This window comes from Schistocerca serialis, chromosome 3, assembly GCF_023864345.2.
Source record: "Schistocerca serialis cubense isolate TAMUIC-IGC-003099 chromosome 3, iqSchSeri2.2, whole genome shotgun sequence".
Taxonomy (NCBI): Eukaryota; Metazoa; Arthropoda; class Insecta; order Orthoptera; family Acrididae; genus Schistocerca; species Schistocerca serialis.
In genome coordinates, this window is record NC_064640.1 from 872,197,813 (window position 1) to 872,224,769 (window position 26,957).

A 26,957-nucleotide genomic window follows, 5' to 3' on the forward strand; every position below is an offset into this window, starting at 1 on the left:
TTGGTGTCTTGCAAACGTCCCCATCTGTTGATTCAGGGATCGAGACGTGGCTGCACGATCCGTTACAGCCATGCGGTAAGATGCCTGTCATCTCGACTGCTAGTGATACGAGGGCGTTGGATTCCAGCAGGGCGTTCCGTATTACCCTCCTGAACCCAACGATTGCATATTCTGCTACTAGTCATTGGATCTCGACCAACGCGACCAGCAATGTCGCGATACGATAAACCGCAATCGCGATAGGCTACTATCCGACCTTTGTCGAAGTCGGAAACGTGATGGTACGCATTTCTCCTCCTTACACGAGGCTTCACAACAACGTTTCACCAGGCAACGCCGGTCAACTGCTTTTTGTGTATGAGAAATCGGTTGGAAACTTTCCTCATGTCAGCACGTTGTAGGTGTCGCCACCAACCTTGTGTGAATGCTCTGAAAAGCTAATCATTTGCATATCACAGCATCTTCTTCCTGTCGGTTAAATTTCGCGCATGTAGTACATCTCCGTGGTGTAGCAATTTTAATGGCCAGTAGTCTAAATCGGCTTCTTCGTTACGTTTTCCGTTGTCTTAATTGGCCAACAGAAATGACTTTCTGTATACATACCTCCCGACAGAACGTAGCGTATTTTATAACGAGTCGCATGTGAAGGAGGAGGCAGAATTGGCCGAGATAGCCGCCGCTTTTCGGCAATCGCGTGCAGGAAACCACTTCCGGCGGCCGGCAGAAGGCCGATCTCGAGTTTACGGTTACGCGCGGGAACTGGCCGTAGCAGCGCGGTCCGCGAAGAAGTGGGTTAGACTGGGGGAAGCGGAGCGCGAGTGGTCACGCAGGCAGAAGGACGGCATGCGGCCCAGCGGCTGGCTGTGTCTGAGTGTGGGGATCGCCCTGGCGCTCTCCGCCGACGCCGCGCCTGCTGCGTCCGACTCTGACGGGCCGGCAAGCGGACTCACCGCCGGTGGAACGGCACTCGCTCGAGGTTAGCCTCTCCTTTACTGGGTCTCTTCTTCCTCTCAGAAGTCTATCCCGCTGACTAAGGGCAATCGCCTACACCTGATTAGATAATTATTTCACTTTTCATTAAAGACGTATCACCAGCTGCTGTCATAAACTTTATTAAGTCGCTATTAAATTTCGGTCTATACGTGGACCTTCTTCTGGCACCTTGTAATTATAAACAAAACAGACCGCAATACCAATAGCAAATTGAAAAAACATTAAAAATTATACAAATTCGTGTAACGTACTTTATAATGACAATATGTCCCTACTGGTCAAAAAAATTGTTATAACTTCTAGATTAGATTAGATATACTTTCATTCCAATTGATCCGTAGTGAGGAGGTCTTCCAGGATGTAGAACATGGCAGAAAAACAACAATACATGACAAATATTTACAACTCAAACAAATAAGCTAATGTACCATTCCACAGGTCCCAAGTGGAATGATCGTCATTTTTTAATGAACACTATATGAAAGGATCATTTTACAAATACTAATGCACTGAATTTAAAATAAAAAAGTTTTATTTATTTATTTATAAGGTAATAAACGTATAATACAACTACTATAATACTTATTTACAATGAACACATTACTGCTCTGAAATGGTGCAGAAGTTAGATTGTACTTTGGTTGTTAAGCTTTTTATGGCTGCTGGCAAGTTATTGACAATGTGTGTTCCTGAATAATGCACACCTCTTTGTACAAGACTAAGTGACTTTAAATCCTTGTGAAGATTATTCTTATTTCTAGTATTGATCCCATGAATTTGAGCTGTTGGTTTGAAAAAGTGATAAGTTTTTAATGACAAATTTAATTAAAGAATAAATATATTGGGAAGCAGTAGTTAGTATCCCTAGTTACCTAAACAGGCTTCTGCAGGATGTTCTCGAGTTCACACCATCTTGAGTTCACATCGTTCTTGCTTTCTAATGCATTACACATGACTGCCTTGACATGAAGTTAAACACGCAAGCATCAGTATTGTTATCACATATAACTAATACGCATTTGCCAGCGCCAGCTTAAGTGGCCGAGCGGTTCTAGGCGCTACAGTCTGGAACCGCGCGACCGCTGCGGTCGCAGGTTCGAATCCTGCCTCGGGCATGGATGTGTGTGATGTCCTTAGTTTAGCAGAGCCATTTTTTGACGCATTTGCTATCTGGACAGATTTGTACTTTCGTTGGTAAAAGTGTCAAACGCGCTTCTTGTAAGATCTCTTCAAGTTATTCTTAATACGCGTACATAGCAGACGTGTTTCTGCATAGATGAAAAACGTATTCACCATGACTGTAAGCTGTCGATTTACAGATAAACCACATACCTCATAGCGAGATTATGACCACCAAAATCGTGAGAATAGCTGTGTCCATCACACACGTGGCCACCAATAACACACCGATCTCTCACAGTAATGCTAAGCTTATTATCTGCTATTTTCCTGTATGCTTTACTCAGTTCTGTGGGGGTCCTGTCAATTTTCACTTACCCAAAGGCACTGAGGTTGTGGTACGTCACCCATCTGTGAAGTATGTTAACTATGCAGATCGTATTTTAACTGTTTTTGTGTATCATGATACTGAGCCGGAGATGAGAAACGGGCCCGGCATTCGGCTAACTATAAAATTTTGCATGACCGGTATATTTCACCATCGTCCGTTGATCCGTTGAAATTCAGTGATTGTGGTGAGGTTTGTTATTCATGCTATGTGTCGGTGCGTTTTTAGCGGTGTATGAACTGTGGCAGCGATGTTACAGGTTTTAACGATACCGTATATCAAAGACGTATACAGGGTGTTACAAAAAGGTACGGCCAAACTTTCAGGAAACATTCCCCACACACAAATAAAGAAAAGATGTTATGTGGACATGTGTCCGGAAACGCTTAATTTCCATGTTAGAGCTCATTTTAGTTTCGTCCACCTACGCTCAATGTAGCACGTTATCATGATTTCATACGGGATACTCTACCTGTTCTGCTAGAACATGTGCCTTTACAAGTACGACACAACATGTGGTTCATGCGCGATGGAGCTCCTGCACATTTCAGTCGAAGTGTTCGTACGCTTCTCAACAACAGATTCGGTGACCGATGGATTGGCAGAGGCAGACCAATTCCATGGCCTCCACGCTCTCCTGACCTCAACCCTCTTGACTTTCATTTATGGGGGCATTTGAAAGCTCTTGTCTACGCAACCCCGGTATCAAATGTAGAGACTCTTCGTGCTGGTATTGTGGACGGCTGTGATACAATACACCATTTTCCAGGGCTGCATCAGCGCATCAGGGATTCCATGCGACGGAGGGTGGATGCATGTATCCTCGCTAACGGAGGACATTTTGAACATTTCCTGTAACAAAGTGTTTGAAATCACGCTGGTACGTTCTGTTGCTGTGTGTTTCCATTCCATGATTAATGTGATTTGAAGAGAAGTAATAAAATGAGCTCTAACATGGAAAGTAAGCGTTTCCGGACACATGTCCACATAACATATTTTCTTTCTTTGTGTGTGAGGAATGTTTGCTGAAAGTTTGGCCGTACCTTTTTGTAACACGCTGTATAACCTGTTGTTTACATCTACTCAACTGTTTATACAGATCGTTGCCATGTATATAAACTCTGGGAGAGCCTGGGGAATATCTGGTCAGGAAATACGTGACAATTCACGAGTTGTTTCGTAATATACATTACAGGATTAATAAGCTTGAGAAATGCTTAAGGGTTAATATGGATATTCTTTAAGTCTTATCAAAATTTAGACTTATGTTAAATCAGTAAACGGATCGAAGCCATCTGTGTGTCTTAGACAGTTTGTGACCGTAATAGCATTGAAACGGAGGACGATGTAGAAAAGGCCGAAATACTAAACGTCTTTTCCTAAAACAGTGTTACAAATGAAGACCGCACTATACTTCCTCCTTTAAATCGTCGTATTAAATGACCACGGGACAGAAAACCAGCTGAAGTCGCTCAACAGAGGAAAGGCCACTGGACCTGACGGGATACCAATACGATTCTACACAGAGTATGAGAAAGAACTTGCACCTGCAGTGAATTGCAGCTCCGTGGAGGTGCGAAACGTTCCTAATGATAGAAAAGAAGCGCAGGCCAGCAAGGGTCGTCGAACAGACTCGCAAAAATACAGGCCTATACTTTGACGCCGGTCTGTTGTAGAATCGTGGAACGTGTTTTATGCTCACGTATTATGACATCTCTGTCCGCCTGCTTAGCTGAGTGGTAACGTGTTTACCTACCATGCAGCGGGTCCGGGTTCGATTTCCGACCGGGATGGAGATTTTCTCCGCTAGTGGACTGGGTATCGTATCATCATTTCAGCATCACCGACACGCAAGTCGCCCAATGTTGCATTGCCTGAAATAAGACTCGCAACTCTGCCGTCGAGCTTCCCCAGATGAGGCCTCCTGGCCATCAATGCCACACGATTATTTCATTTCATTTCATGACATTTCTGGAGACCGAAAATATCCGCTGTAGAAATCAACATGGGTTCCGCAAACAAAGATCCTGTGAAACCCAGCTTTCTGCGCTGACACCTAATGAACAAAGCATGAGCATACGGAAAATCAGACCAGCTATATGACTGGATTGATGAGTTTCTAGCAAACAGAACACAGCGTTTCATTGTCAACGGAGAGCAGTCTTCAGACTTAAAAATAACTTCGGGCATCTCCAAAGCAGTGTTACAGGACCATTATTCTTCACATTATATGTAAATGACCCAGTAGATAATGCTAGACGTTCTTTGAGGTTTTTCGTGGATGATGCTGTTGTATACTGAGAAGTCGCGATGCTAGAAAATTGTCACGAAATGCAGGAAAACCTGCAATGGATCGACGCTAGGTGCATGGAGTGGCAATTGACCCACAACGTAAACAAATTTAACGTATTGCATATATTGTTGTTGTTGTGGTCTTCAGTCCTGAGGCTGGTTTGATGCAGCTCTCCATGCTACTCTATCCTGTGCAAGCTTCTTCATCTCCCAGTACCTGCTGCAACCTACATCCTTCTGAATCTGCTTAGTGTATTCATTTCTTGGTCTCCCTCTACGACTTTTGCCCTCCACGCTGCCATCCAATACTAAATTGGTGATCCCTTGATGCCTCAGAACATGTCCTACCAACCGATCCCTTCTTCTAGTCAAGTTGTGCCACAAACTCCTCTTCTCCCCAATTCCATTCAATACCTCCTGATTAGTTATGTGATCTACCCATCTAATCGTCAGCATTCTTCTGTAGCATCACATTTCGAAAGCTTCTATTCTCTTCTTGTCCAAACTATTTATCGTCCATGTTCTACTTCCATACATGGCTACACTCCACACAAATACTTTCAGAAACGACTTCCTGACACTTAAATCTATACTCGATGTTAACAAATTTCTCTTCTTCAGAAATGCTTTCCTTGCCATATACATGACAGAAAGACCGGTTATTGCATGATTACCTGGTCACAGAACAACAACTGGAAACAGAAAACAGAAAATTCCTATGAGTATCCGCACGGAGCAGTTTCAACAGGAACGACCACATAGAATTAATCGCTGGTAAGGCAGACGCCAGACTGAGATTCGTTGGTAGAATCCTCAGAAAATGTAATCCTCAACAAAAGATGTAGCTTACAAAACCCTCGTTCTATCGTTACTTGAATATTCCTCAGCTCTCTGGGATCCATACTAGATAGGACTGATAGAGGAAATAGAGAAGGCCGGCCGAAGTGGCCGTGCGGTTAAAGGCGCTGCAGTCTGGAACCGCAAGACCGCTACGGTCGCAGGTTCGAATCCTGCCTCGGGCATGGATGTTTGTGATGTCCTTAGGTTAGTTAGGTTTAACTAGTTCTAAGTTCTAGGGGACTAATGACCTCAGCAGTTGAGTCCCATAGTGCTCAGAGCCATTTGAACCATTTGAAATAGAGAAGACCCAAAAAAGAGCAGCACAATTCGTAACAGGTTCATTTAGTAAGCGCAGAAATGTCACAGAGGTGCCCAGTGAACTCCGGTAGCAGACGCCGTAAGAGAGCCGTTCTGTATCACACTGTGGTTTATTGATAATTCCGAAAGCGTTCGTTTCTAGAAGTGTCAACCGATATATTGCTTCCTTCTACATATATCCCTCGAAAAGACCATCAAGATAAATATCAGAGAGATCGTAGCCCATTCAGAAGCTTAACAGCAATCGTTCTACCCGTTAACCGTTTGTGACTAGAACAGGACAAAGGGGTAGAGTTAACGTTGCTAGCGCTAGATCAACGGACCCCGGGTTCGATTCCCGGACGGTCGAGGACTTTCTTTGCTCGGTTGCGTGTATTGTCATTATCAACGACGCTCATGTCGCCGAAGAGGCTTCAAATAAAAAAGAGTTGCACCAGGTAGCCGAACTATCCAGAAGAGAACTCTAGGCCAATAATGCGATACGCAAATTGGAAATTTGTGGTAAGTTCCTATGGGGTCAAACTGCTGAGGTCATCCGTCCCTAGGCTTACACACAATTTAATTTAACTTGAACAAACTTATGCTAAGGTCAACACACACACATACACACACACACACACACACACACACACACACACACACACACACACACACACACACATGCGCCCGAGGGAGGACCCGAACCTCCGACCACACACCATAAGGTGGCTTGCGGAGTGTAGCGGTAAAATCATAATCAATAGCGAAAACTGATAAGAGTGAAAGCATACGGCAATAGAAGCGAGAACGTATCAGTAAACATGAGTCTGCAAAAGAGTTGTTAGCGTGATTAACTGCGAAATTGTGGTTGCTACCCGCCACTAATTTCAGTATGTAATATTGCCTTCGTTAGTACAAAATTTCTTAAATGTAAACTTTTGAGTTAAATTCGCCGCAAATTGGGCTCGAATATCACCAGGGGTCTACCCTGACATGAAATACAATACTACTCCTTCACGTTATACAACATACAGTTTATGGTACAAAGGAGGTGTTCGACGTGTCGTCCTCGCACTTGAATGTAATACGGCACTAGTCACTGTAGTGGATTACAAGTTCTTTCAAACACACCCGGATCATTTCTTAAATATTGAAAAGACTATAAAATTCACTGCTCCGGTTCTTGAACCGTATCAGCGGGAGCGGTTTTCACTTAACTTTTGAGATGGTTCTAGACGGAAAAATTCAGAGGCCTGAGGTCAGCTGAACTAGGGGACCGATGTACAGGCCCTGCTCGACCTTTCCATCTCGGACCATAATGGCGCGTCAGACGTCCTCTTACATCAGCAGCAAAACATGGCGATGCCGTGCTACATTTCCCAGCCATGGGCGACATTTGAGTCTAGCTACATGGGGACTTAATCGAAAAATTTACTTTTAGAATAAATTTATACTAGCTAGAATAATATTTCACAATGAGGTCTGTGGCGGCTCCCAACCACAGATTCGCAACGGCTCGTTTGCTGATCCTTGTTTACTATAACGTTCTTGCTTCTATTATCAGCTTTCGCTATTATCGTACATCCTGTACATTTAGGAGCAAGACTATTTTACGTGGTACTGAATTAATAGTGAAAGAACTAAGTAACAATTGTTTTTAACTCCGAATCCGGACGCCGACTTTGAAAGATGATTATTAATATATTGCTTGCGTGTTTATAATCAATTTTCCAGCTGATTATGTGGAAGTTAAGAGACGAATACGAATTAATTTTTTAATTATTTGGAATGCAGAATCTCGGCTTTTCATTGCGAAGTTCAGGTTCATCAACGTGGATCACAGCAAAATTTACGGCCAATCCAGATACGTTATTATAATTTAGAGGACAGAGAACTTAATGTAACAGCAAATTGTGGCAGTGCATGAGTACTGCAAACTATTCCAGTTCAGTAGACAGTGCCCATTGTTTCGTTGAAATTAGGTTGACAGGACTTCAGTAGAGGATGCATGCATGTCAGAAGCATTTTCCAGAATAAAACATATACCTTACTTAAAAAGGAAGTAACACTTAATTCAGTCAGTGGGTAGACAGCTGTGGAGTCTAGCGGTTTGTGTTCCGCGGTGTGTTAGTATGTTTAATATAATATGGCATTTAATGTTTCCTGCAGTTTGAGAATGAATTCTTTCTTAAATCCATTATCAACACAAATTAATTTTTAGTAATAAAGCTGCCATATACTATTCACGACGACGACCATAAGTTTGTGATGGTGGATGGTTCGAATTTTAAACTAGAATAACGAGACTATGTTTATGTTAGCAAGTTGTTGGGAGAGAAGTGGAGTTGCATTAGAAGTTTCGTGCGTCGATAGAGCGCATATGAACGTTGCAGAATAACTAGTAGAGGTTGTTCAGATCTGTTTGCTGAGTACGTTATTACGGGGAGTTCAGGGTCCCCAGAGGCTCGTTACCAAATGATTTGGTGTTTATATACTAGATACTTAATGCTCCTGGGACGAAGTCAGATGGAGTGTACAGTAATAATTAATTACTCGTCAAGTCACTAGTATTTTACGACTATAATATCGTGGATACAGCGCCAAATAATCAAAATTTACGAAACAAATTATACTTTCTTTCTTTTTTTTCTTTCTTTTGCTACTGCCTTCATCCCGTATTGTCCGCAGGGTCGGCAGGGTTCAGTACGGATTTGGCATGGTTAATTGTTTGGGGTGCTTCCTGCCGCCACCCCATACCCCCTGGGAAGGAATTAATGTACCCCAGCTGTCTGTGTCTAGTGTAATTCGTGAAATAGTGTGAATGTGTTTCAAATGTCTGCGACTCGTGTAACTGAGGCGGAACGTGGGGACCAGCCCGGTATTCACCTAGTAGGATGTGGAAAACCGCCTAAAAACCACATCCAGGCTGGCCGGCACATCGGACCTCGTCGTTAATCCGCCGGGCCGATTCGATCCAGGTCCGGCGTCCCTACCCGAGTCCAGTAAGCAGTGCGTTAGCGCTCTCGGCTATCCTGGCGGGTTTCGAAACAAATTACACTGTGGTGCCAAAATTCATGGGATACCATCTAATATCGTGTCGGACCTCCTTTTGTCCGACGTAGTGCAGCAACTCAACGGGCCAAGGACTCGAAAAGTCATTGGAAGCCTCCTGCAGAGCTGCTGAGCCACGCTGCTTCTGTAGACTTCCAGAATTGCGAAAGTGTTGCTGGTGTAGGAGTTTGTGCACAAAATGACTTCTCGATTATGTCCCATAAATGGTCGATGGAATTCATGTCGGGCGATCTGGTTGGCCAGATCATTAGCTCGAGTTGTCTAGAATGTTCTTCAAACTAATTACGAACAATTATGGCCCAGTGTTGTCATCCATAAAAATTCGATCGTTGTCTAGGGACATGAAGTACATGAATAAGTACTACTCTAAGTAGTCGAACATAAACATTTCCAGACAGTGATCGGTTCAGCTTCACCAGGGGACCGAGTCCATTCCATGTGAACACAGCGTACACCACTATGGAGCCACCACCAGCTTGCACAATGCTTTGTTGCCTTGTTGATAATTTAGGTCCATGGCTTCGTGGAGTCTGCGCCACACTCGAACCACACCATCAGCTCTTACTAATTGAAATCGGAGCTTACCTGACCAGGCCAGGGTTTTCCAGTCGTCTATGGTCCAACCGATATCGTAACGAGCTCAAGAGAGGCGCTGCAGGCAATGTCGTGCTGTTAGCAAAGGCACTCGCATCATTCGTCTGCTGCCACAGCCCATTAACGCTAAATTCCGCCGCTCTGTCCTAACGGATACGTTCGTCGTACGTTCCAAATAGATTTCTGTGCTTATTTCACGCATTGTTGCTTGTCTGTTAGCACTGACAACTCTAAGCAAACGCCACTGCTCTCGGTCGTTAAGTGAAGACAGTGGGCCACTATGCTGTCTGTGGTAAGAGAAAATGCCTGAAGTTTGTCATTCGCAGTACAATCTTTACACTGTGGATCTCGGAATATTGAGTTCCCCAACGATTTCCGAAACGGAATGTCCAATGCGTTCAAAGTCTGTTGATTCCCCTCGTCCGACCATAATCTCGCCGGAAACCTATTCACATCCGTGACCTGAGCACTAATGACAACCCTGCCAATGCACTGCCCTTTTATATGATGAGCACGCGATACTACCGCCATCTGTATAGCTTCAAGTCGCTATCCCATAACTTTTACCACCTCAATGTATGTAAGTAATGTAACCGTTCTTGAGCAAAATATGTAGGCCTACGTCTTTGTTGCAACTCTCCTCAACAAACCTTCTGATTCTTCACTCCAGTGTTTCTTTGAATCATTTAACAAGATGCCGTCCATCATAGTTTTGACAGACTGCCGGCCGGTGTGGCCGTGCAATTCTAAGCGCGTCAGTTTGGAACCGCGTGACCGCTACGGTCGCAGGTTCGAATCCTGCCTCGGGCATGGATGTGTGTGATGTCCTTAGGTTAGTTAGGTTTAAGTAGTTCTAAGTTCTAGGGGACCTCAGTAGTTAAGTCCCAAAGTGCTCAGAGCCATTTGAACCATTTGACAGACTACTATGATGTATCATTGACCGTCGTAGGTAGCCTAGTGTCCTAACTACCAGGCCCACGACATTATCAATTAGACTCTCGTAAACTGAGATCTCGACATGGTCTAATGTAGACGTCCATGTTGGCCATGAAACTGGACTGTGGACAACCCATTGTTGTCCAATTGCTTCAAACGGCTCTGAGCACTATGGGACTTAACATCTGATGTCATCACTCCCCTAAAACTTAGAACTACTTAAACCTAACTAACCTAAGGACATCACACACATCCATACCCGAGGCAGGATACGAACCTGCGACCGAAGCTGTCGTGCGGTTCCAGACTGAAGTGCCTAGAACCCCTTGGTCACTCCGGCCGGCTCCAGTTGCTTAATAGGTGACTAACAGAGAGTATCTATACTAAAAATAAGAAAAAATACTGCATGGGCAACTATTAGCACTTTTGCGGTGGTTTCTGCAGGTACACTATGTGATAAAAAGTATCCGGACACCCCCAAAAACATACGTTTTTCATATTATGTGCATTGTGCTGCCACCTACTGCCAGGTATTCCATATCAGCGATCTCAGTAGTCATTAGACATCGTGAGACAGCAGAATGGGGCACTCCGCGGAACTCACGGACTTCGAACGTGGTCAGGTGATTGGGTGTCACTTTTGTCATACTTCAGTACGCGAGATTTCCACACTCGTAAACATACCTAGGTCCACTGTTTCCGATGTGATAGTGAAGTGGAATCGTGAAGGGACACGTACATCACAAAAGCGTACAGGCTGACCTCGTCTGTCGACTGACAGAGACTGCCGACAGTTGAAGAGGGTCGTAATGTGTAATAGGCAGACAGACATCTATCCAGACCACCACATAGGAATTCCAAACTGCCATAGTGCTCAGAGACATTTGAACCATTTGAGGCATGTGCAGTTAGAGTGATATGGGACCCCTGACACGTCTAGATACGAGCCTGATAGGTGATACATACGTAAGCATCCTGTCTGTTCACCTGCATCCATTCATGTCCATTGTGCATTCCGACAGACTTGGGCAGTTCCACTGGGACAATGCGACACCCCACATGTCCAGAATTGCTACAGAGTGCCTCCAGGAACACTCTTCTGAGCCTAAACACTTTCGCTGGCCACTAATCTCCCTAGACATGAACATTATTGAGCGTATCTTTCATGCCTTGCAACGTGCTGTTCAGATGAGATCTCCACCCCCTCATACTCTTACGGATGTATGGACAGCCCTGTAGAATTGATGGTGCCAGGTCCCTCCAGCACTTCTTCAGACATTAGTCGAGCACATGCCACGTCGAGTTGCGGCACTTCTGCGTGCTCGCCGGGGCTCTACACGATATTAGTCAGGTGTACCAGTTTCTTTGGCTCTTCAGTATATATATGGTGACAATTATTGAACTACACGAAGGAAAACGAAAGTTAGTTACAAACTACGCATGCACACACGCTATTCAACATGTAGATGTCACTATAGATATTCGGATTTAGGTTATGACACGTTCGGTATGCCTGCCATCATGCGCGATGATGTGGCGCAGACGAATAGACCTGTTGAAGTGTCGAAACATTGGGGCTGCCGATGACCTCCTGAATTGCTGTTTTCAGCTCAGCAATGTTTTGCGGTTATTGCTGCACACTTTGTCTTTAATGTAGCCCTACAAAATAGAGTCACAGATCCGGAGAATATGGCGGCTAACCGAGGCGCATGCCAGTGGCCTCTAGGTACCCCAAGTCAGAATGCGGTCCCCAAAATACTCCTCCAATACATCAAAAACTCTCCTGCTCCGATGGGGTCGAGCTCCGTCTTGCATGAGCCACATCTTGTTGAAATCAGGGTCGCTTTGGATAATGGGGATGAAATCGTCTTCCAAAACCTTCAGGTACCATTCGCTAGTCACTGTGCCATCAAGGAGTATCGCATCAGTTATTCAGTGACTGTACATTGTACACCACACAGTCACACGTTGAGGGTGAAGAGACTTCTCGATCGCGAAATGCGGAATCTCAGTCCCCCAAATGCGCAATTTTTTTGTTTATTGACAAACCCAATCAAATGAAAGTAGGCCTCGTGGCTAAACCAAGCCATACAATTCTCATCATGACCCATGGCCAAACACGCAGTTTGACCGTCCTAACGCAAATCGCTCAGAAGTTATGACGATTTTATTTCATATTGTTCTGTAACTGTCACCCAGTATATATAAACTTTTAAACGCATTTCACACACACACACACACACATACACACACACACACACACACATACACACAAAACGATACCCCGACAGGATCGGAAATTTTTCTGTGGACTAGGAATTGTCAAACAGACATTTTTTTCAATTTGTGTTTGAAGTTAATTTTATTATCCATTAAATCCTTTAGGTCACGGGGTAGGTGCTCAAAGATTTCTATGGCTACATACTTCACTTCTTTCTGTGCCGTACTAAGGCTGTGTGATGTGTAGAGTAAATCATTTCTTCTTCTAGTAATATATTTAAGAGAGTTAGTGTTGTTTTAAAACTGTGGGTAATTGTTGACAACAAACTTCATAAGTGAGTAAACGAAGTGTGAGACTGTTACTACTATGCCCAACTGTTTAAACAAATGCCAGAGTGGACACCATACATAATCCGTATTTTACGCTACTGTGCAACATACACTTATTCCCTAATTACGAGTTACCCTAGAATAAGATGCCATAACACATTAGTGAATGAAAATGGGAAAAGTAAGTCAATTATTACATTTTATCTCCAAAATATGTTATCCATAAAGCAAGTACTGCAGGGCTAAGTCGTTTAAGATTTGTAACATATGACTTCCAGTTCAGGCTCTTATCTACACATCAAAAAAAGTTTTGCATCACCGCAGTTCCCAGAACTTCTGAAGATAGACGTTGACTGTGAATATTTTATCACAGACACAGTCCCTTTGACTGTTCAGAGATGTCACTAAACCCACACAATGATGTAAACAACCATGCATGAGCAGCGTCTATTAAATGGAGGTGGTACGACAGCCGATCAGTTCCAGTTCAAAATGGTTCAAATGACTCTGAGCACTATGGGACTTAACTTCTGAGGTCATCAGTCCCCTAGAACTTAGAACCACTTAAACCTAATTAACCTATGGGCATCACACACATCCATGCCTGAGACAGGATTCGAACCTGCGACCGAAGGGGACGCGCGGTTCCATACTGAAGCGCCTAGAATCGCCCGGCCACACCGGCCGGCGCACATGCCTCACAACATCACAGAGCCTCCACCAGCTAGAACAGTCCCCTGCTGACATGCAGGGTCCATGGATTCATGAGGTTATCTCCGTACTGTACACGTCCATCTGCTCGATACAATTTGAAACGAGACTCGTCTGACCAGGCAACATGTTTCTAATCACCGACAGTCCAATGTCAGTTTTGAGGGGCCCAGGCGAGGAAAAATCTTCGTGTCGTGCAGTCATCAAAGGTACAGCAGTGATCCTTCGGCTCCGAAAGCCCATATCAGTGATGTTTCGTTGAATGCTTCGCACGTTCTGCTTGTTGATGGCCCAGCATTGAAAACTGCAGCAATCTGCGGAAGGATTGCAGTTCTGTCACGATGAACGATTCTCTTGAGTCGTCGTTGGTCCCGTTCTTGCAGAATCTTTTTCCGGCTGCACCGATGTCGAAGATTTGATGCTTTACCAGACTCCTGATGTTCACGGTACGCTCGTGAAGTGGCCGCACGGGAAAATCCCCACTACATCGCTACCTCGGAGATGCTGTTTCTCATCGCTCGTACGCCGTCTATAAGACCACGTTCAACCTCACTTAAATCTTGATAACCTGCCTTTGTAGCAGCAGTAACCGATCTAACAACTGCGGCAGACACTTGTGTCTTATACAGGGTGTTACAAAAAGGTACGGCCAAACTTTCAGGAAACATTCCTCCCACACAAAGAAAGAAAATATGTTATGTGGACATGTGTCCGGAAACGCTTACTTTCCATGTTAGAGCTCATTTTATTACTTCTCTTCAAATCACATTAATCATGGAATGGAAACACACAGCAACAGAACGTACCAGCGTGATTTCAAACACTTTGTTACAGGAAATGTTCAAAATGTCCTCCGTTAGCGTGGATACATGCATCCACCCTCCGTCGCATGGAATATCTGATGCGCTGATGCAGCCCTGGAGAATGGCGTATTGTATCACAGCCGTCCACAATACGAGCACGAAGAGTCTCTACATTTGGTACCGGGGTTGCGTAGACAAGAGCTTTCAAATGCCCCCATGAATGAAAGTCAAGAGGGTTGAGGTCAGGAGAGCGTGGAGGCCATGGAATTGGTCCGCCCCTACCAATCGATCGGTCACCGAATCTGTTGTTGAGAAGCGTGTGAACACTTCGACTGAAATGTGCAGGAGCTCCATCCTGCATCAACCACATGTTGTGTCGTACTTGTAAAGGCGCATGTCCTAGCAGCACAGGTACAATATCCAGTATGAAATCATGGCGGTGAATCGAGGAAGTACAGTACATACTGACGAAACTAAAATGATCTCTAACATAGAAATTAAGCGTTTCCGGACACATGTCCACATAGCATCTTTTCTTTATTTGTGTGTGAGGAATGTTTCCTGAAAGTTTGGCCGTACCTTTTTGTAACACCCTATATATATATATATATATATATATATATAGGGTGAGTCACCTAACGTTACCGCTGAATATGTTTCGTAAACCACATCAAATACTGACGAATCGATTCCACAGACCGAACGTGAGGAGAGGGGCTAGTGTAATTGGTTAATACAAACCATAAAAAAATGCACGGAAGTATGTTTTTTAACACAAACCTACGTTTTTTTTAAATGGAACCCCGTTAGTTTTGTTAGCACATCTGAACATATAAACAAATACGTAATCAGTGCCGTTTGTTGCATTGTAAAATGTTAATTACATCCGGAGATATTGTAACCTAAAGTTGACGCTTGAGTACCACTCCTCCGCTGTTCGGTCGGGTGTATCGGAGAGCACCGAATTACGTAGGGATCCAAAGGGAACGGTGATGGACCTTAGGTACAGAAGAGACTGGAACAGCACATTACGTCCACCTGCTAAAACCTTTTTATTGGTCTTTTTCACTGACGCACATGTACATTACCATGAGGGGTGAGGTACACGTAGGCACGTGGTTTCCGTTTTCAATTACGGAGTGGAATAGAGTGTGTCCCGACATGTCAGGCCAATAGATGTTCAATGTGGTGGCCATCATTTGCTGCACACAATTGCAATCCCTGGCGTAATGAATGTCGTACACGCCGCAATACATCTGGTGTAATGTCGCCGCAGGCTGCCACAATACGTTGTTTCATATCCTCTGGGGTTGTAGGCACATCACGGTACACATTCTCCTTTAACGTACCCCACAGAAAGAAGTCCAGAGGTGTAAGATCAGGAGAACGGGCTGGCCAATTTATGCGTCCTCCACGTCCTATGAAACGCCAGTCGAACGTGTACCTCACCCCTCATGGTAATGTACATGTGCGTCAGTGAAAAAGACCAATAAAAAGGTGTTAGCATGTGGATGTAATGTGCTGTTCCAGTCTCTTCTGTACCTAACGATCGAACAGCGGAGGAGTGGTACTCAAGCGTAAACCTTACGTTACAATATCTCCGGATGTAATTATCATTTTACAATGCAACAAACGGCACTGATTACGTATTTGTTTGTATGTTCAGATGTGCTAACAAAACTAACGGGGTTCCATTTAAAAAAAACGTAGGTTTGTGTTAAAAAACATACTTCCGTGCATTTTTTTATGGTTAGTATCAACCAATTACACTAGCCCCTCTCCTCACGTTCGGTCTGTGGAATCGATTCGTCAGTATTTCATGTGGTTTACGAAATATATCCAGCGGTAATGTTAGGTGACTCACCCTGTATATATATATATATATATATATATATATATATATATATATATATGTGTGTGTGTGTGTGTGTGTGTGTGTGTGTGTGTGTGTGTGTGTGTGTGTGTGTAAGAGGCATGTTCCGAGAATAAGTGTACTTGATCTTTTTTAGCAAAAACGTATTTGCAAATAGAAAATATTTACAGGCTATTTTTTACTATTTTTCCACGTAATCGCCATCCCATTCACCGCATGTTATCCTACCCTGCTTCAGAACCTTTCTGCACCTGCTCGTTGGTTGAAAATTTAAGTCCATTCGTGTGTGTCATCATAAGATGAAAATTTGAAGGCTCCAAGTCAGGGGAATACGGGGGTGGTTCAAAACACCAATCAAATGAGTCCGAGAGCGCCATGGTGACGAAGGCTGTGTGACGACGGGCATTGAGAGGCAGCAGGCTCACTGCTCTCGTCGGCATTCCCCTTCTTTTGTTCTGAATGCTCCTTTTGTGTATTTAGGTTCTCAGAATTACGTTGTGCATTGATGGTCTCTCCTGAGTCAGAAATTCGAACAAAATCGTGCATTCCGGTCTCAAAACACAGAGGCCATAATTTTTTTGGCCGAAATTCTAGTTCTGAATTTTTTCACAGATGAGAAATTAGTGTGAAATCACTATGACGACTGTCTTTTTGGCTCAGGCGTGTAATGAGTCATCCACGTTTCATCTACAGTCACAATAGAGCTCAGAAAGTCCTCACCTTCCATTTCAAGGAACTCGAGGACGCTACTGACGCATTTTTCTAGTGTTGCTGTATCAGCTTTTTTTGGGAACCATCCTGCGCACTTTTTCCGGTATCCCAGAGTTTCTTTGCGAGTCTCATAAAGAGTTAGGCAGAATTGTGGGAACATCGCAGAAATTTCATTCACTGTCAATCGACGGTCGTCACGAACGGTTTACTCGATTTTTGCGCCAACTCATTAGTCAAAGTGGAAGGTCTCACAGTTCTCAGTTCGTCATAAACATCCTGTAAACTCCATACACCAATTAAACACACCCGTTCTGTTCGCACCACCTTCGTGAAAAAAATTACGGTAGGAGTTATTACTGCCTCGAGTAGAAAGCAGGTCACAGCACGTGGCTCGCACTTCTTACCGACATCTTTCACGCAACTGGACACTGCAACGTGAATTTAAGTACTTCCGTGTGCGGCGGGGCGGGTTTGCTCTCTCACTATCTATTAAACTATTAGTCCACCTACATGAATAGGTTTCAGGTTGTCTGCCCCTTCGCTATGCGATGATATACTGGTTTAGCCGGCAAAAACAGCGTTGACGAAAATTCGACTAAATACCTACAAGGCAAAGGCCGCATAACTCCATTCCACGGGCAGTAGCAGGAAGTTAAACTATCGAGCGTTTCGGGAGGCTTACATGAGTCCTTTTAGTTGGTCTATTGTCTTTACAACAGGGAAAATGGCTGTCATGTCCGTATTTAATATCCCGACATCAGTTATGCAGTTTTACTGATTGTCTCTGTTATAAGTTCACACCTGATAGCAACCACAAGATACACTCCTGGAAATTGAAATAAGAACACCGTGAATTCATTGTCCCAGGAAGGGGAAACTTTATTGACACATTCCTGGGGTCAGATACATCACATGATCACACTGACAGAACCACAGGCACGTAGACACAGGCAACAGAGCATGCACAATGTCGGCACTAGTACAGTGTATATCCACCTTTCGCAGCAATGCAGGCTGCTATTCTCCCATGGAGACGATCGAAGAGATGCTGGATGTAGTCCTGTGGAACGGCTTGCCATGCCATTTCCACCTGGCGCCTCAGTTGGACCAGCGTTCGTGCTGGATGTGCAGACCGCGTGAGACGCCGCTTCATCCAGTCCCAAACATGCTCAATGGGGGACAGATCCGGAGATCTTGCTGGCCAGGGTAGTTGACTTACACCTTCTAGAGCACGTTGGGTGGCACGGGATACATGCGGATGTGCATTGTCCTGTTGGAACAGCAAGTTCCCTTGCCGGTCTAGGAATGGTAGAACGATGGGTTCGATGACGGTTTGGATGTACCGTGCACTATTCAGTGTCCCCTCGACGATCACCAGTGGTGTACGGCCAGTGTAGGAGATCGCTCCCCACACCATGATGCCGGGTGTTGGCCCTGTGTGCCTCGGTCGTATGCAGTCCTGATTGTGGCGCTCACCTGCACGGCGCCAAACACGCATACGACCATCATTGGCACCAAGGCAGAAGCGACTGTCATCGCTGAAGACGACACGTCTCCATTCGTCCCTCCATTCACGCCTGTCGCGACACCACTGGATGCGGGCTGCACGATGTTGGGGCGTGAGCGGAAGGCGGCCTAACGGTGTGCGGGACCGTAGCCCAGCTTCATGGAGACGGTTGCGAATGGTCCTCGCCGATACCCCAGGAGCAACAGTGTCCCTAATTTGCTGGGAAGTGGCGGTGCGGTCCCCTACGGCACTGCGTAGGATCCTACGGTCTTGGCGTGCATCCGTGCGTCGCTGCGGTCCCGTCCCAGGTCGACGGGCACGTGCACCTTCCGCCGACCACTGGCGACAACATCGATGTACTGTGGAGACCTCACGCCCCACGTGTTGAGCAATTCGGCGGTACGTCCACCCGGCCTCCCGCATGCCCACTATACGCCCTCGCTCAAAGTCCGTCAACTGCACATACGGTTCACGTCCACGCTGTCGCGGCATGCTACCAGTGTTAAAGACTGCGATGGAGCTCCGTATGCCACGGCAAACTGGCTGACACTGACGGCGGCGGTGCACAAATGCTGCGCAGCTAGCGCCATTCGACGGCCAACACCGCGGTTCCTGGTGTCCGCTGTGCCGTGCGTGTGATCATTGCTTGTACAGCCCTCTCGCAGTGTCCGGAGCAAGTATGGTGGGTCTGACACACCGGTGTCAATGTGTTCTTTTTTTCCATTTCCAGGAGTGTATTTAGTCCGACAAGACTTTTGAACGTCCTAAACATTTACTGACCCACGATAACTTGCGAGTTAACGCATTCAGTCGTACACCAGGCTGCTTGTAAAAGAGTGCTCGCCATACAGTCTCGTAATCTGCACGAAACACCTCATGCGGAGTTTATGTTCGATATGAAATGTTCACACGCGAATATCTCCTAAAATCAACCACTCACGAAGCTTAGACTTTCACAAAATAGTACTATAGTCGCTTTTCATCAACACGAGGACCAATCAAAATGCGCGAATTTCTTCATTTTGGTACAAATTTGATCAGCGCGGTTTAGCGTATGTGTTTCCCAGAAGACAGCACCCGAGCGACTCTCTCGACTCATAGATATGAGGCACAAAGCCCTACTCAAACGAGCAGGAAATGCTGAATTCCTATTGGCTAGTATGTTAAGCAGCTAATCAGATCATCTCGAGCACTTCTTTACTCGCAGCATTTCTAATGTCAGCCAATCAGATTACTACAAGTAATTTAGACTAGAAATTTCGTAATTCCGAAATTAAATAAATTTAATGAAAACAATATACAATTCATTTCCACAAAATAAATTACTAATAAATTTTATACTCAACACCCCTTCTGGCTGCCATTTACAAAATCAACCTTACTCCGACATAGCCGGCCGCTGTGACCGAGCGGTTCTAGGCGCTACAGTCGCCGGTTCGAATCCTGCCTCGGGCATGGATGTGTGTGATGTCCTTAGGTTAGTTAGGTTTAAGTAGTTCTAAGTCTAGGTGGTTAATGACCTCATTGTTAAGTCCCATAGTGCTTGGAGCCATTTATTTTAATTTCACTCCGACATAACGTCACAATTCCCTACAGCACAACTTTCTCACGCATATTTTTACGTAGTTTTAATAAAACATCACATTCTCACTTTATGTATACCCTCCATTCACTCTCTCAGTCTCTCCAAAACACTCACACAACAAAATCACAATGAAATAAAAATTTTCCAATGATCTTTAACTACGTCAGAAATCTGTGGTAATGAAACTAAAAAAATTCTAGAAAATTATATTACGAACTGTTATAGTTTCAGTTGATACTACAGATGAATACATTACGGTCCCTAACTCGTTTTCACAATGCCAGCACAGTTATTATATGTTTTAGGTAAAAATTTATACCTCTGAAAGTATTAAGTTATTGATTCGAAATTTTATCATTGTCGTTGTGTTATCCATAGACTTTGGCATACTAAGTATGAAAGAGATCTGTTAATATTTAATAGTACTTCTTCTGATTCATAGAGATTATGTGTAACATATTGCACGCAGCTTTAATCAAGTACACAGCGCGCTCGGCCCACAAGCAGCCAGCGTCAGCTCTGTCGGTGTGGGAATCGACATCTGTTCTCTTCCTAGCTCCACGGCTAGCTACGCTTTCAACGCAAGATGACGACTCGTAATAATTTGCTACGTAATACGCGTTCCTGCGATGCTCGCTCTGGTCTCTCCCCCTCCCCCCTTCTCTACGGCTCAGTTGCCAATCCTCAAAAAACAAAAACAAAAAACACAGCTCGGTGTGGCCACAATACATTTACTTCTGAGTATGTCTCGTGCCGCTCTTAAGAGTCGCCTGGCCCATTTTCTCTAGTGTTTCAGCAGGTATTTGCAATTTCGTTTTTGCATTGGGTAGGTGGAGTCAGCTCAAACAAATAGTGCTCATTACATCTTTCATGAGACACGCATTGTCGACGGAAAGCTTCGCTTTGTTTCCTGTTACAAACAATTTTTTTAAAAAGCGGAAATTTATCTGCCAGTTCGATAGAGCGGTCCCAGAATAGTTTAGTGTGATAACTGCGTTATCTATATGTGTTAACGGGGACACTAAAACGAGAGGAATAATAGTACTAAAGCCGCAGCAGTTGAGCGCCCCACAAACCAAACATCATCATTATCATCATCATCATCATCATCACCATCATCATCTTGCAGCAGCAGCACAGCCCTGGCCCGTGCTGACTGCCACCGCCAAGCACGCAGTACTACTGAGTTGCTGCTGGATTGCTGTTTATTCAAAAACGGTTCAAATGGCTCTGAGCACTATGGGACTTAACATCTGAGGTCATCAGTCCCCTAGACTTAGAAGTACTTAAACCTAACTAACCTAAGGACATCATACATATCCATGCCCGAGGCAAGATTTGAACCTGCGACCGTAGCAGTCGCGCGGTTCCAGAATGAAGCGCCTAGAACCGCTCGGTCACAGCGGCCGGCTGCTGTTTATTCTTCGTATTTCACTGTCCCTGTTAATATAGTTCGAGAAAACCAATTACGAAAAAAAACACCTCAAGAAATTATGTGCCTGATCAACATGTTACCATATTTTCGGTTGAGAAGATGTACTACAATCGTAAAACTGACTGGGTCCATACCACAGCGAGACGTTGCAATGACGATCCACGGAACATAAAAGTAACTAACATGAATGTCAAACCCTAGCTTTATGTGCAAATGATACTGGTGTTTTGTCATACTGAAACCACAAAGGCATCAGTCAGTGGACACGCTGTTCCTGCAAACACGGCACGCGTTCTGCATTCCCTGTAAACAGATATCAGTTGACCAAAATATTTTTGCACCTGAGAGCAAGGGCGATTTGTTCGTCTTATCTTGAGTTTTTATCGTGATATTTCGGCAGACACGTTGTACCATTTGATATTATATGCACAGCTGTTTTAAAATCGCCCGCATCTCGTGGTCGTGCGGTAGCGTTCTCGCTTCCCACGCCCGGGTTCCCGGGTTCGATTCCCGGCGGGGTCAGGGATTTTCTCTGCCTCGTGATGGCTGGGTGTTGTGTGCTGTCCTTAGGTTAGTTAGGTTTAAGTAGTTCTAAGTTCTAGGGGACTGATGACCATAGATGTTAAGTCCCATAGTGCCAGAGCCATTTTTGTTTTAAAATCATTTACAATGCGTGCATTTTTCTTAGTCACTAGCGTGATTGTTCTGTGTAACGTCACTGCGTGTTTCCGGTAACAGCCACGAGAGAACAGGTGCAATAATATCGTGGTCGGGCAGTAAAAAAGAAGTGAGGTAACAGACTGAGCTGAATGTAATTATTCGGTTGTGAACCGCTGGAGACCACGGATTACTTACGCTATCTGATCAAAAGCATCTGTACACCTATTAGTGGACATTAATATGGGTCGTGTCCACCCTTCACCTTCATGAGAGCTTGAACTCTGCTGGGGACACTTGCAATAATTAAAAAAAAAAGAAGTCGTGTGACTAGGGCTCTCGTCGGTTAGACCGTTCGCCGGGTGCAAGTCTTTCGATTTGACGTGACTTCGGCGACTTGCAAGTCGACGGGGATGAAATGATGATGATTAGGACAACACAACATCCAGTCCCTGAGCGGAGAAAATCTCCGATGCAGCCGAGAATCGAACCCAGCCCTTAGGACTGACATTCTGTCGCGCTGACCACTTCTTTTGTTGTTGTTTTTTTTCATTTTGTTCGGTATTGTTTGTTGCTTTTGGTCTGGATGGACGTCACAAGACATCCGTTCAAGTTGATCGTTGATTCCTTTACTCAGGTTTGTGAAGGGATGACACGCCATTCCACCTCTGCCAGGGACACTTTCAACGGGCTGCCCATTTGTCTGCGGAGGAATGGCAACTCATTCTTCCTCAAAAGCCAAAACCAGAGAAGGTATTCTGGAGCGAAGTCGACGTCCTAACTCTTCTCGAAAGTATTCTATTGGGATCAGGTCAAAGATCTGGGCAGGCCAGTCCATTTCAGGAATGTTATTATCCACAAACAATTGCCTCCAGATGCTGCAATATGACAGGGTGCATCGTCATGCTGATGCAGTCCCCGTGGCCGAACTGTTCCTCTACTGTGCGGAGTACACATTGCTGTAAAATGTGTTCATATCCCTCCACTTTTAGCGTTTGTTAAATGAAATAAGGGGATCACACCCTATACACGAGTAACAGCGCCTCCTCTGTACTTTGCTGTTGGCACTACACATGAGAGCAGATAAAGTTATACAGGCATTCGGCAAACTGAAACCCACCCAATGGACTGCGACAGGGTATAGCGTGATTCGTCACTCCAAATCATTCGTTTCCAATCATCTGCTGTCCAGTGGCGTCGCCCTTTACACCACTTCAAGCGTCGCTTGGTACTGACTATACAAACGTGTGGTTTTGAGGAACTGACCGATCGCTGCACCCCATTCCTTTTAACTCCCTCACATTCATTGTGCTATCAGGACTGCTCATGAGGGACTCCTTCCGCTGATTTCGTGCGACATTTTACAGTCTCTGTCGGCAGTGCTCGATGGTCCTTGTCCGTCAGCATATGACGCCTGCTTGGACTTGCTTTCTCTGTGGTTGTTCCTTCACGTTTCCACTCTACAATCACAACATCAACAGTCGACTTGGGCAGCTTTATAAGGGTTGTAATGTATATGATGGATTAGTTACTCAGGTGCCATTCAATGACTAGTCCACTTTAGAGGCTACTGAATTCTCCTGACCGACCCATTCTGCTGTTATTCCACTGACAACACAATACTCCCTGCCTCCTATGCAGGTGGGTCCACCTCTCATGACATCTGGTGGTGAACTCAGCAGTACATAGTGGTCTCTGGATACTTTTGATCAGATAGTGTATGATATCAGTTGTGAAAACAATAATGTCCTGGAGTGTCTAAGTTAACAGTAAAATGGCTCTAAGCACTATGGGACTTAACATCTGAGGTCATCAGTCCCCTAGGGGACTGATGACCGTAGATGTTAAGTCCCATAGTGCTCAGAGCCATCAGTCCCCTAGACTTAAAACTTAAACCTAACTAACAGAAGGACAACACAAACATTCATGCCCGAGGCAGGATTCGAACCTGCGACCGCAGCAGCAGCGAGATTCCGGACTGAAGCGCCTAGAACCGCTCGGTCACAGCGGCCGGCAGTTAACAGTAACTAGAAGGGCGTGCAGAGAACATAGAACGAAGCGAAGCCAGAGAAACTGCTTGAGAGTGTGCAATAATATTCAGAGCAGGGACTGATTTCACGGGTGTATCGTCTAGTAATGTTAATAATTTTTATTGGTAGTGGCAGGCATCCTGTTCTGTACAAGAGCTTTTTGGCAGGATTTAGTGGATAATGATAAATCCAACATACATAATCTTTTCTGGGCCATATCACATTGTTTTGCAACCTTAGACACAGTTACAGGAGATGTCACATACAATCAGCATGGATGTAACAAAATTTTTACCTTATGAACTTATCGAAACACTTGGAAAATATTCCTGATCACCTTATGGAATTTTGTCCATAGAGTATACACCTACCTTTGACAGCTGAAGAGTCGGCCGCTGTGGCCGAGCGGTTCTAGGCGCTTCAGTCCGGAACCGCGCTGCTGCTACGGTCGCAGGTTCGAATCCTTCCTCGGGCATGGATGTGTGTGATGTCCTTAGGTTAGTTAGGTTTAAGTAGTTCTAAGTCTAGGGGACTGATGACCTCAGATGTTAAGTCCCATAGTGCTTAGAGCCATTTGAACCATTTGACAACTGAGGAGCATGACTCTTACTAAATTACACGTAAGAAAAAAATGATTAAAAATTATGAAACGACTTACGTAATAACGACGTAGCAGTACGTCATAACCGAAGGAAGAATATACAGGTTGATTCAGCTGTCCCCACCGAACTCTTAACGCCTTCAAAAATCACGCGCGAGATTTACATATTCTCTCGCTTGCTACACGCAAACTATTATTCCTACAGAAAAAATAATGAACGTGACCTTTCGTAGGAAATTTAATGCATTTAAATTTTATACTGGGATAGTTTCTCACCGGAGGCTACGGTTTTTAAAAACAAAACGCGTTTAACGATCGAGAGAACATGAAAACTTTGCACATGGTATTTGAGGGCATTTTGGGTTGCACAAGGCCCATAGGTGGGGCAGCTGAGTCTGCCTGTATGTAAATAAAGTTTCCACAATATTTTTCTCTTATGAGGTTTTTTAAAGAATTATATTGCGGTTGTTGTTGTTGTTGTTTTGGTCTTCAGTCCTGAGACTGGTTTGATGCAGCTCTCCATGCTACTCTATCCTGTGCAAGCTTCTTCATATGTTTTCTAACCTACCTGCCCGATTAAGGGATCTGACATTCCACGCTCCGATCCGCAGAACGCCAGTTTTCTTTCTCGTGATAACGAAGTCCTTTTGAGTAGTCCCCGCCCGGAGATCCGAATAGGGAACTATTTTGCCTCCGGAATATTTTACCCAAGAGGACGCCATCATCATTTAACCACACAGTAAAGCTGCATGCCCTCGGGAAAAATTACGGCTGTAGTTTCCCCTTGCTTTCAGCCGTTCGCAGTACCAGCACAGCAAGGCCGTTTTGGTTAGGGTTACAAGGCCAGTTCAGTCAATCATCCAGACTGTTGCCCCTGCAACTACTGAAAAGGCTGCTGCCCCTCTTCAGGAACCACACGTTTGTCTGGCCTCTCAACAGATACCCCTCCGTTGTGGTTGCACCTACGGTACGGCCATCTGTATCGCTGAGGCACGCAAGCCTCCCCACCAACGGCAAGGTCCATGGTTCATGGGGGGGGGGGGGGGGATTATATATTGTAGTAAAATTATCAAACCAAAAAGAACTGTTTTGTAATAGCCCTTGTGGGTGTGGGTGGTATTAGACAAAATTGTACATAAATAATTTTAAAATACTAATGCCTTTATCTGAACATATTTTTCGGTTTGTGTGTTATTATAAGGTGGTGTGGCATATGAATAAACGATAAAGGATGCAAAGATAAGGAAATGACTGAAATATAATGGAATGAACGTGTCAGTTCTTGCGTAGATGTTTGCATTTTGTACCTAAATCAGTTGTACACTTCTTTGCCAATATTTTCAGGAAACAGTTTGTATTTACCATTCTAAAAATAAAATATTTCTAGTAAATTTGTTTTATTCTTTGTTGTTAGGACGTATATCTCATGAAGTGTATGAAACAATTTAGCCTTTTTCGGAATTTTAATTTCCTCGGTAGCGTTTGATACAATTATAGGCCAATTTCACGCAGGAAATCCTGATTACTGACTAATGCAGTGCTTTGAAGTTTTACAACATTCAAATGAATTTAGAGATCTGAGCTATCGGCTGTTCTCGTCGTTTCAGAAAGAACTTGGTTTTCTTTATGGTTTTACTTCTAACATCAGTTTCATCCGCAGAAAGCATTAACAAACGGCGTTGTCATAGCTACGGGGGAAATTAGTTACATGGGTGGACCTGTAGCCACCTATGTGTCTGAACTAGAATTTAGATGTAATAAGGGAATTATAATTACGTGGCAGTATGCCAACCTGCTGTCAGGTCTTCAGTTGACTGAACTAAATTCGCTCATTTTAAATGACTGGGTAATTCATTAGGTAGCCTTAAAATGGTTCAAATGACTCTGAACACTATGGGTCTCAACTTCTGAGGTCATTAGTCCCCTAGAACTTAGAACTAGTTAAACCTAACTAACCTAAGGA

The 26,957-nt window shown here is 44.4% G+C and overlaps 1 protein-coding gene across 1 annotated transcript in view; it reads left to right on the forward strand.

Moving 5' to 3' along the window:
- Positions 1-843: 843 nt before the first annotated feature.
- The window catches only part of LOC126471281 (uncharacterized), an 80,991-nt gene continuing 54,877 nt past the window's right edge, over positions 844-26,957 (forward strand). The window contains exon 1 of the mRNA XM_050099400.1: positions 844-976. Coding sequence (XP_049955357.1) covers positions 844-976 — 133 coding nt within the window. The remainder of the gene's footprint in view (positions 977-26,957) is intronic.